The following is an 11,552-nucleotide window of genomic DNA, read 5'->3' as shown; positions in this document are numbered from 1 at the left end:
TTCAAATCATGGAACGTTCTCTGTAACAGTACCCGGTCAACTGCATCTTCGTTGTCAAAAGAAATAAAGCCAAATCCACGAGGTCGCTGGGTGCTCTGGTCATCCGTTATTACTACATCAGTAACAAAGCCAAAGGCTTCTAAATACTGACGAAATCCATCTTCATTTAGAGTGGGAGGCAATCCTCCAACAAATATCTTCTTTGTAAAAAAAATGCATTTGAAAAGCTTGCATATTTTTTTTTTTCAAAAACATTAGTCAATCCACAGTAAATCACGAGTTAAATGACTAGTAATATTCTAAAACCTTTATTTTGCTCTTCACTAAAAAAAAAAAAAATCCAAAATAGTATTTTTACATATTTTAGCTAGCATTGTCACAAAAAAAAAAAAATAGTAACAAGTTTATTATGTCCACAAGGACAAATTTTCAAGATAATGAAACCATCAAATGTTTGATGCTTATGTTTGAGGCGAATGGACTTATAGTGAGCCAACACCCTAAACATTAAAAAAATAAAAACATAGTTTTTAAATTTTCAACAAAAATAAAAGTTTTTTATTTTCAAAATAATCTTTTCAATTTGTATTCACAATACCCGAGTTAAAAATACCCGAGTTGAAAATACCCACTTGGATTAATATCCATCAATTTCTTAATTGAAAATATTATTTTAATATTCACTAATGCTAGATTATGTGTATTCTACAATGCCAAAGCTAAGAATACTTTCAATATTCATTAATGCTAGAGTTAAGACTATTAGCATTGTAATTTGAATTAACTTTGAACCTTAATATTCATTGACATCCAAATCAATTAGGAATATAAACGTTCTCTTAATATAATACTTATCAACACCATAATTGAAAGTATTTTTAATTGAATACTCATTAATTCTAGAGTCATGAATATTATAAGTCAATTATAAATAGTATCAACACCATAATTGAAAGTATTTTTAATTGAATACTCATTAATTCTAGAGTCATGAATATTATAAGTCAATTATAAATAGTATAACATAATAGACCCTTCACAATTGAAGATAAAACTAGTAATATAGCCTACTTCAAGTAGAACATTTTAAGAGTGATAACATGTTTTTTTTAGCATAATCAGTCATATACTATAAAATTTTTATTGATTAATTCGGGTTTATAGTAACAAATGATTCTTTAAACTACATATTTCCTCTAAAAGAATAATAGGCTGGATATCTATATTTTTTTCAAAGTTCATCGCGAAGTCAGATAACGATAAGGCTCCTGCAATAAGTTTTATTACAAATAACTGGAATATGTGAGAATCTTGCCTTTGGCTTTTCCTGCGTAGCACAAAAGTTTCAGGATACAACTTTGATTCTATTTTCAAATAAAGAATTTTGTTTTTATTTGTTGATCTTGTATTTGATTAGTTTATTTCCGGCACTATTATTGTGGGTTGGCCCAAAACTCTCAATCTAATTTTTTATTAATTTAAAATTTAAAATTAAATCAAGTATAAATTATCCTAACGTAACCTTTTTTTGTTTATCTCGAAGAGTAAGTGAAGCATTGATAAATCTTTGAGGGCAAAAATGACGTACAGCGTGAATCGACAACTCGATACCATATCTTAAGTTTCTGCCAGAATCTCATACCTCTGACTTGTGCATGCTTAGACTATATTTCATATCAATGAAATTATTAATTCCTATATATATATATAAGTTTGAGAATAATGGAATGTGTTAGGTTGTGCCTTAGCCAACCTTCCTATTTATATAGAGGCAGTAGAACACTGCAGTAACTGTAATGATTACAACATCCTATATTAGAATCCTATTCAGATAGATACATGAGTAACTGTAATGGTTACAACATCCTATATTAGAATCCTATTCTATAATATGCCCCCTCAAGCTGAGGGTGGGGGATCAACCTGAAGCTTGAATCGAAAAGCAGTAAAGGATGCAACAGGAAGCGGTTTAGTGAAGACATCGGCAAGTTGATCCCGAGAGGGAACAAAACAAATCTGAATTTCTTTCTTGGCAACACGTTCACGGACAAAGTGATAATCCACTTCAACATGCTTAGTACGAGCATGGAAGATAGGATTTGCTGAGAGATAGGTAGCACCAAGATTATCACACCAAATGGTAGGGGCAGAGACTAAGGGAACCTGCAAATCTGTTAACAAGTATTGAAGCCAAATGACTTCAGCGGTACCATCATCAAGGGCTTTATACTCAGCCTCAGTAGAAGAGCGAGCAACAATGCGTTGCTTGCCGGATTTCCAAGAAATTGGCGTCTGACCAAAAAAGACAAGATAGTCGCTCGTAGACTTGCGATCATCAATCCTACCAGCCCAATCTGCATCTGTAAAGCCATGTAGAGTAAAAGAGGAGCCTCGAGTGATATGGAAACCATAAGATGTCGTACCTTTAAGATAGCGTAAAATACGTTTGACAGCGGCCCAATGAGAATCTGTAGGAGCATGCATAAACTGACAGACTTTGTTAACAGCAAAGCATATATCTGGACGGATGAAGGTAAGATATTGAAGAGCACCCACGATTTGACGAAATTGTGTAGGATCAGAGAATGAATGATCCGGTAATAAAATGACTTTCGAAGGGGAGACTGGAGTATCAACTGGTTTGCAGGAAGTCATACCAGCTCAGGTGATGATGTCAAGAATATATTTATGTTGACGCAGCATTAAACCCATACTGGTAGATTGAACTTCAATACCCAGAAAGTAGTGAGCAGCACCTAAGTTACGAAGCTTGAACTCAGAGCTGAGTAATTGTATAAGGTGATGGAGCATAGCAGAGTTGCTACCCGTGAGCAGAATATCATCAACATACACCAGGAGATGAAAGATATTAGTACCATCAGATAAGATAAATAGGGAGGTGTCAACCTTGGAAGCTCGGAAACTGATGGAGAGCAAAAAATCACTTAGATGAGTGTACCATGCTCTCGGTGCCTGTTTCAAACCATACAATGATTTGTGCAATCTGCACACATGAGATGGAAGAGAAAAGTCAACGAAACCTGGAGGTTGTTTCATGTAGACCTCTTCAGTAAGAACACCATTGAGGAAGGCATTATGAATATCAAGCTGATGAATCTTCCAATTTCGCGAAATAGCGATAGAGAAAACCAATCGGACAGTGGCCTGCTTAATAACTGGACTGAAGGTTTCAGAATAATCAATACCTTCCTGCTGGGTAAAACCTCTAGCAACAAGGCGCGCTTTGTAGCGCTCAATACTACCATCAACACGATGTTTGATCCGATATACCCATCTACTGCCAACAACGTTCATCGAAGGATGAAATGGAACCAAAGACGAAGTGCGATTTTCGCGTAAAGCGGCGATCTCATCACACATAACATTATGCCAAACTGCATACTGGCCAGCATCAGAGAATGCAAAAGGCTCAGAAGAGGGAGAATACAGTACCCGTGTGGAGGTAGAAGTAGCGGCAGCAGAAGCAACCAGATTAGCTGTCTTCGGCTGCCGCGGTCTAAGAGTCATAGGATGTCTGCTGTGTGCTGGTGGAGACACAGGGGAAGACAGTTGTAGCGAGGAGACCTGTGGCAGCTGATAAGAAGACAAATCAACCATAAGTTGTAGACTAGCGGGAAAGGATGATAAAGAAACAGCCTCAAGCACAGGACTGTCAGCAGAGGAGGGGCTAGAGGGAGAGACTGAAGCTACAGGAGTGCTGGCTAGGGAGGGCGAAGCAGATGAGGGACTAGAAAGTGCCTCAAGACCATGAGGAGAGGAGACCAATTGAAGATCTGAAGAAAAAATAGGAGCAGGGCCCCATACATCACTAAAAATTAATTCAAGTGGAGTAGAAGTTTTGTGACCCGTAGGTCCTAAAGACAAACGCGATGATTTTCCTAAAAGACAACTTTGACATTAAAAATGAAGACGTTTGTTGTTACAAATGATCTTATTTTTCAAAATTAACAATTGAAAGATACATGAAGTAGGATGACCTAGTCGACGATGCCATAAATCGGCAGAGGCAGAAGTGCAGGGAGACCAATAGGCTTGAGGAACTGACATGACGGAAGACTTGGTCAAGGCATACAAACCATCTTTACTCTGACCTGAGAGAAGGACTTTATGGGTGTTGAAATCCTTGACATAAAACACATGAGAGTGAAATTCAAAATAAACATTATTATCAAGACAAAATTTCTGAACAGAGAGCAAAGGTTTTGTGATTGAAGGAACATGAAGAACATTAGATAAGGTGAAAGAACGATGTGGTGTATATATTTTTGTATGACTAAGATGAGATATAGGAAGGCCCTTACCATCACCAACATGCAAATTATCATTACCAAGATACGGTTTTGAAGCGATCAAGGTGGCAAGATCAGGTGTGACGTGTTGATTGGCACCGGTATCTGGAAACCAATCAACAGAACCGGTTGAGGAGAGATTGTGTTGCACCAAGTTGGCAGTAGGTTGTTGGCCATAACCTCGTTGCTGGAATCAAGGGCAATGGGGAGCTGTATGGCCGAAATTCTGACATAGTTGGCAACGTGGATTCTGCCCCCTATTGTGCTGCCAAGAGCCTTGCCTATTGTCACCGAAGGAGGAGTTTTGGAAGCTGCGGTGATCAGGTCTAGAGCTAGCAAATCAGTTGCCTCTGCTGTTGGATTGGTTGGAACGCCAGCCACCGTTGAAGCGGCCCCTGCTGCGGCCATAATTGGCAAAAGTTTGGCGCTGTGCAACAAGAGCAGAAGATGGAATGCTGGGTGTGGGCAGCAGAGGCGCATGTATGGCAGCAGAAGATTTGTGAAGAAATTCATGTGTGAGGAGATGGCTGTGAAGATCTGCATATGATAAACGTCCAGCCTTGGTAATAAGACTGGTAACTAAGTCTTTAAACTCTCCCCGAAGACCACGAAACACATATAAATTGAAATCTTTAAGTGAAACTGGCTGACCAGCAGCGGCCAATTCATCAAATAAGGCCTTCGCTTTTTACATAAATTGAGTTACTGATTCATCACCCTGTCGAAGATCCTGAAGAGAGCCGTGAAGTTGCATAATACGAGAGTTGGAGGTGGAAGCGAGAGCTCGCTTAAGAGTGCCCCAAGCTGAACAAGAACTTTGACAACCAACAACAAGATGCAAAACTTCCATAGATAGGGAGGAAAGAAGAGCACTTAGAATGAGTTGGTCCTGTTGTTTCCATGTTTGAAAAAGCGGATTTACCTGAAGAGAGATACCATCATGGGCAAGAACATGTGTTGATGGACATGTGTTGGAGCCATCAACAAAACCAAAAACTCCTTGGCCTAGGAGATAAGGCAGCATTTGCATACGCCAATATAAATAATTGGTGTTTGTTAATTTGAGGGAGATGACTTGATGAGTGTGAGAAAGGGAGATAATGTTTGCGGCAGTAGAGGCAGCAGACGTGGGCTGTAAGAGGAGGCGTTCACCAGACATGACAGAGGAGAATCCAGACAGTGATGCAGTAGAGGAAAGCAGAGGAGGCGCTGCAAGAGAAGATGGCTGCACTATCGGAGAAGAAGAAAGCTGGACTGCTGGGCTGCAGAATTTGAAGATGTATGTGGTGGCTGTTCCATTGAAGAAGGGAGGTTGGGAGGTTGTGAGAAAAGTAGGTTTAATTTATTTTAGGGTTTTGTGGCTCTGATACCAAGTTGAGAATAATGGAATGTGTTAGGTTGTGCCTTAGCCAACCTTCCTATTTATATAGAGGCAGTAGAACACTGCAGTAACTGTAATGATTACAACATCCTATATTAGAATCCTATTATGATAGATACATGAGTAAGTGTAATGATTACAACAATATATATATATATATATATATATATATATATAGTCGCAATCAAGTAATTAAAAGTATATTAACTCGATACTATATTTGGATGTTAAAAGTATAACTACCACACCACCATAGCGGCCATATGTAGAGTCGCAATCAAGTAATTAATTCTAGAGGTATTAATTAATGGCTTAACTAGAAAGCAAAAGTTGAATTCTCATGCACAAACACAGGATTGGACATCCTGAGGAGGCATAAAAGAGATAATCAATTGCGTAACTTAGTACTCTTTCTTATTAGCTTGTTTTATTTAAATGTATTCAAATGTATTTAGCTATATAACTATCATTCATAAATATAGGATTGGTTGTAATCTTCCTAGTTTTTAGAATCTTCAACCACTCTTGGTTTTGTATTTATACTTTGTTTAATCAATGAGAAGTCAAGGGCGGAGGGATTTTAAAGGCTTCGGTGAGCTATAATCCAAGTTAAGATTTTATCAATATTTTTTGACTAGTTTTATGTAAAAACAAATTCATAATTCTTAATTGAGTTATCAAAATATTCTGAAAATTTACGTGGACCTTCTAATATGATGCTTTAACATCATTTTTTAAAACTATTGGCATATAAGTCTTAACTTCATTGAGATACTGCCTAAGGTAAGGCATTTGCTATATCTATTGTTGCCTTGCCTTTGCAATGAATATCCTTTGCTTTCGTAACCGGTGTTCTTCTTTGGCGAACTCTTGGGTTAAAATTTCAAAAATTTTAGAGATTCAGAAATTTGATGAAAAAACACAATTTGACCAGTTTTATATTATTTGGTATAATTTTTAATGCGACCATCGGATTGAATTAAAATTTTACGAGGGATCTTAAAATATATTGAATAAAATTTGGTTAAAATTTTAAAATAAACAAAGCTTAGTAGTGCTAATAAAAAAAAAGACCGTTAAATAAAAGCAAAACGACTCATTAAGGGTAAAATGATTATTTGCCATTAAAAAATAAAACAAATCAACTCTTCCTTCCTTTTATATGTTGTTGACTGGGCATAAGCATAATAGAAAAAGAAATAAAAGAAAAGGCAAGAGAGAAAGAGAGAAAAGTAAGGGGAAAATATAAAAACAAATAAAAAAAAGAAGTGAGAATAACCTTGTAAACTTACAAAATCTAACTTATAAAACACTAATATATGAAAGAATCAAGTGAAGGAAGTAGGAATTAAGAGAAGGAAAAAAATTTAATTACTTTGTTTTCCAATTGATATGAGATTATTATTTTATCTCAGTTGAGGGGTTGTTACAATATCGATTCGGATTTGATTATAGATAAATTATATTTCATAAAATATCGAAGGATGTAATTTTAATAATGAGTTTATTTTTATTTTCACTTCAATTTTCTATACTTTCAATTTTTTTTTAATAGTTTAGGTAGTGTATTTGAATTAAAACTTTAATGTTAACTTTAAAAATTCATGTACATGAGTTAATAATTAATCTTAAAAAAAATTTATATATTTATTTAATAATCCAGGGCAGAAAAAATTCCTGGCATGACATATTGATTAAGAGCCATACTATTTTTTTTCACCAATAATACAATCTTTTCTTCATGAAAAAATTGCAATACCAAAATATACGAATACACTCACTTAGCAGGTAAGTATGCAATAGCAGTTGGATGGTGGCATAATTCGGCTGAATTTTTTGTGTTAATTGGATAATTATTTTTGCATCCTTTGAAGATTGCTTAATTGCAAACTTAAATCCCTAAAGCTTCAGTATAAATAGGCATTCATTTGCTTGTTTTAATCATCAAGTTTTAGAAAGACGTTAGAGAGAGAAACACTAGTGAGAAGTATAGAACAAGCTCTTTTATAGATTCTTAGTATACGAGAGTTAGAGTATATTTTTGGATGTTCTCCTGGGATATCCCAAGTAGAGAGATTGAGTCATTTATAATTTATACTCCGTAGTAAAATATCATTGCTATCTTGTAGCATTCAGAACCATGTAAATCCTTCTATCATTCTTTGTGCATGTTTCTTTCCTCTTCGTTATCTAATCTGTTTCTCTTTAGCTTGCTGCCTTTTTTCTTGCTGCGACTCAACAAGTTGATTTGTAGATCATATAAAGCTCGAGGTTTAATTCTCTTGCAGTCCTGTAGCATCAATGGCCGCTGCAAATTGTTCCGCTGTAGAGACTCTTGCTGCTCTGATCCATGGAAAACAAATGGCACCTTCTCGGTTAGAAGCTTGGGCTCGTCTTTTTGTTACTAAATTTCTTGAAAGTCATATCTCCGCTGACCGTTTAATGTAAGTGCACTTTTTTTTTCGTTTACAAGTGTTTCGAAAATGAATAAATATAATTGGCAAGAAATTAGAAATGCAACGATACCAATTAAACTAAGGCGTTTTTTTTGTCTATTTTAATGATACTTTTTACCTTCGAGGGAACTAACTCGAATTTAATGTCATTTGATTTGGATTGTGCTGTCACAGCTTAGAGGAGGACGGGGGTGCAACTTTCACCTTCGAGGGAACTGGTAAAAAATGTTCTCTAGAAGTTGTTCTCAAAGTTCACAGTCCTCAGTTTTACTGGAAGGTACGTTCTGCTTGCGGGTCTCCTTTTCTCTCAGCTAAGATTATAAGCAACAATATTGTTGCAATGCACGAAATTCTCAACATTTCATTACAATGATTAGAAAACGTTGTCAGGTAACGACGCGGGCAGACATAGGCCTCGCAGATGCTTATATTGATGGAGAATTTTCTTTTGCTGACAAAGACCAAGGTCTTCTACATCTTATCATGGTGAGATATATAATGCTGTTGTAATAGATAGTGCTTTTCATTTCGGTTTTAATATCAATAATTTTCTTTAAAAAAATAAATTTTAGGTTCTGATTGCGAACAGAGATGCAAACAAATCTATCTCCAAGGCGAATAAGAAAAGGTATGTGATTTTGCTTCTTTTTATTCCTTTGATCCTATCGGATCATCTAACATTCATCTGTGGTTGAGTACAGGGGTTGGTGGACACCATCGTTATTTACAGCAGGTATTGCTTCCGCAAAGTTTTTCCTTCAGCATGTTCTGAGGCAAAATACTCTTACACAAGCTCGCAGGAACATCTCTCGTCATTATGACCTGGTATGGGATCATAGCTTGTTAATTCTTTGGTTTAATAACGTCCACGCTGTAGGGAAAATAGATTGTGTGGAAATTGTAGCAATATATTAGCATGTATTTGCATGTACTAGCTAGTGCCATGTTCAGAATTCTGATGTTAGTGAAGGATCTTTCATTGAGGCTTACATCTTCCTTTTCATTTCGTTCTTTTAGAGTACCGAGGTTTTTTCTCTATTCCTGGGAGAAACAATGGCGTACTCGTGTGCAATATTTAAGGTCAGAAACCCAACATTCCAATGCTTTTATTTTATTTTATTTGATGCAAAGCAGGAATCTCATCCACTATGTGCCATGGCTTAGCTTTTGATTATTTTATTTGCGTGCGATGTTACATTCTAGACTGAAGATGAAGACTTAAATACAGCTCAGTTGAGGAAAATCTCTACTCTGATTGAAAAAGTGAGTCTGTAATATACAATCTCTTAACTGTTTCACCAGATTCTTAACAAATTGTAACCAATATAGGCAAGAATCGATAAGAAGCATGAAATTCTTGACATTGGTTGTGGCTGGGGAACTTTTGCTATCGAAGTTGTCAAACAAACAGGATGCAAATACACGGGTCTCACTCTATCTGTGGAACAACTGAAATATGCAGAAATGAAAGTCAAGGAAGCTGGTCTGCAGGTATCTATGGGATGATAATTGATATATATATATAGCATCTACTTGTGTCTGAATTGTTGTTCAGACTGATTTTCTTAAGACAAATATCTTGAAGTTGAAGCTAATAACCTGTTCTTTTTACCAGGTTAATATTAGACTTCTCCTCTGTGATTATCGTGAATTGCCTAAAGGCTATAAATACGATAGAATCGTATCTTGGTAAGATGCATCTTTACTAGATATAAATACAATTAGTAACCTCTGTCTATTGATGTCAAAAATTTTCATCTGTTTTCCTAGTGAAATGATAGAGCATGTGGGTCATGAATACATGGAGGATTTTTTTAGCAGCTGCGAATCAGCATTGGCAGAAGATGGGCTTCTTGTTCTACAGGTATGAGAAATAAGGGAAGGAACCTGTCATTGTCTGATAGCGTTGTGCTTCATTACCACATTTTCAACATTTAGCCCAGATAACTCTTTTAACTTTCTACTAATTGCAAAATAGTAAAAATGGTTGTTTTTTTCCTCAGTCTACATCCATAGCAGATGAGCGTTATGATGAGTACAGGCGAAGTTCTGATTTTATCAAGGAATATATTTTTCCCGGTGGATGTTTGCCCTCATTGAGTAGGATAACATCAGCCATGGGTGTAGCATCAAGATTCTCGTATGAGTTGCTTTGTTACACAGTACTTTGAAGCTTTCTTCTAATTAATTTTTAGTTTGTCTAGACTATTCTGTAATCCTAATGTAAGTTTTGTTTGTGCAGTGTGGAGCATGTGGAAAACATAGGGAGTCATTACGATCTTACGTTAAGGTGCTGGAAAAACTATTTCTTGGAAAACAAGAGGTAGATATAATCATTTGATTTTTATCTTCTTTGCAGATCATCATCATCATCATCATCTATAACCCCACAAAGGAAAGCATTTCTAACTTTTCTCATTATTTTTCTTAGCAAAATTCTTGCCATGGGATTCGATGAAAAGTTTACCAGGACATGGGAGTATTATTTTGACTACGGCGCTTCTGGTTTCAAGTCGTGTACCCTTTTGAATTATCAGGTAATTGCAGGTTTGCATTTATTCATTTCCTTTGACTACAACATTAGAATCAATAAAAAAATATATATGGAATTTAAAGATGCTCTACTTCCATGTTAATATTCGAGCTTATATGATAATGCAGATTGTATTTTCACGTCCTGGCAATGTCGGAGTATTAGGTGATCCATACAAAGGTTTTCCATCGGCATATCGACACCTTCTCTGATATATATAAACCACCTCAAATTGTATCGGGACAATCATCTATACATTTATAAAGCAATTTTTAAAAAATAATAAAACCTTCAACTCTTTTTAAGCTCAGCCACTATGTATTGGCAAGAAGAGCACAGAATTGCGGGCAAAAGCCTTCAAAATACAAGGCCTCCAAAGACAATGATCTGGAAGAAAACGATGAACAAGTATCTCTATGATGCCTTGCCAATATGTATTGTCAAGTCAGATGATTTGCTGCGAGGCGTTAAGGGTGGTGAGGCCTCAGAGCATGTAACTGCAAATATCTTGACTTCGAATAAAAGATTGTGTCTTACGCCTTGTAGTAAACATATCTTGTTCTAGATATAACTCCTAATGAATTGTTTCATAGGACAAGTAACTAATTAATGATTAGAAAGATTTACCATGTTATGTAGCATGCTAATGAATGATATATTTTCCTCCACCGCTACCTTCACATGCATTCAAGATTTTTAAAAAGATCAGACCTGTGTAATTGAAGTTTCTAATTGAGGATTTTAACCAAAAACCCAAACGGTGAAAGATAAGGTAAAAAATCACATTCTAATCAAGAGTCATGGACTCGAATATGAAATGAATGGAAATCCAACTTATGAGCATGGTATATATGGACGTAAAAAAAAAAAAT

General features: G+C 35.9%; 1 protein-coding gene across 1 annotated transcript; it reads left to right on the top strand.

The window, feature by feature from the left end:
* Nucleotides 1-7,992: 7,992 nt before the first annotated feature.
* Nucleotides 7,993-11,338, top strand: LOC118048882 (uncharacterized). Its single transcript, XM_035058731.2, has 14 exons — nucleotides 7,993-8,135; nucleotides 8,322-8,424; nucleotides 8,538-8,633; nucleotides 8,720-8,775; nucleotides 8,849-8,972; nucleotides 9,165-9,227; nucleotides 9,351-9,410; nucleotides 9,477-9,638; nucleotides 9,763-9,836; nucleotides 9,918-10,011; nucleotides 10,151-10,287; nucleotides 10,390-10,470; nucleotides 10,579-10,684; nucleotides 10,809-11,338. The coding sequence occupies exons 1-14, from the start codon at nucleotides 7,993-7,995 to the stop codon at nucleotides 10,890-10,892; spliced, it is 1,383 nt and encodes a 460-aa protein (XP_034914622.2). The 3' UTR covers nucleotides 10,893-11,338.
* Nucleotides 11,339-11,552: the final 214 nt, after the last annotated feature.

This window comes from Populus alba, chromosome 10 (genome assembly GCF_005239225.2).
Source record: "Populus alba chromosome 10, ASM523922v2, whole genome shotgun sequence".
NCBI classification, from domain to species: Eukaryota; Viridiplantae; Streptophyta; class Magnoliopsida; order Malpighiales; family Salicaceae; genus Populus; species Populus alba.
The sequence above is the reverse complement of the archived record's forward strand: the minus strand, read 5'-3'. Positions and strand labels throughout refer to the sequence as shown.

What these genes read in the sequence shown, in the direction of transcription:
- LOC118048882 (XM_035058731.2), top strand. Translation starts at nt 7,993, where the DNA reads ATGGCCGCTGCAAATTGTTCCGCTGTAGAGACTCTTGCTGCTCTGATC. An exon ending in TCAAGGAAGCTGGTCTGCAG is followed by an intron (nt 9,639 to 9,762) that starts GTATCTATGGGA and finishes TCTTTTTACCAG; the next exon opens with GTTAATATTAGACTTCTCCT. An exon ending in GGTGTAGCATCAAGATTCTC is followed by an intron (nt 10,288 to 10,389) that starts GTATGAGTTGCT and finishes TTGTTTGTGCAG; the next exon opens with TGTGGAGCATGTGGAAAACA.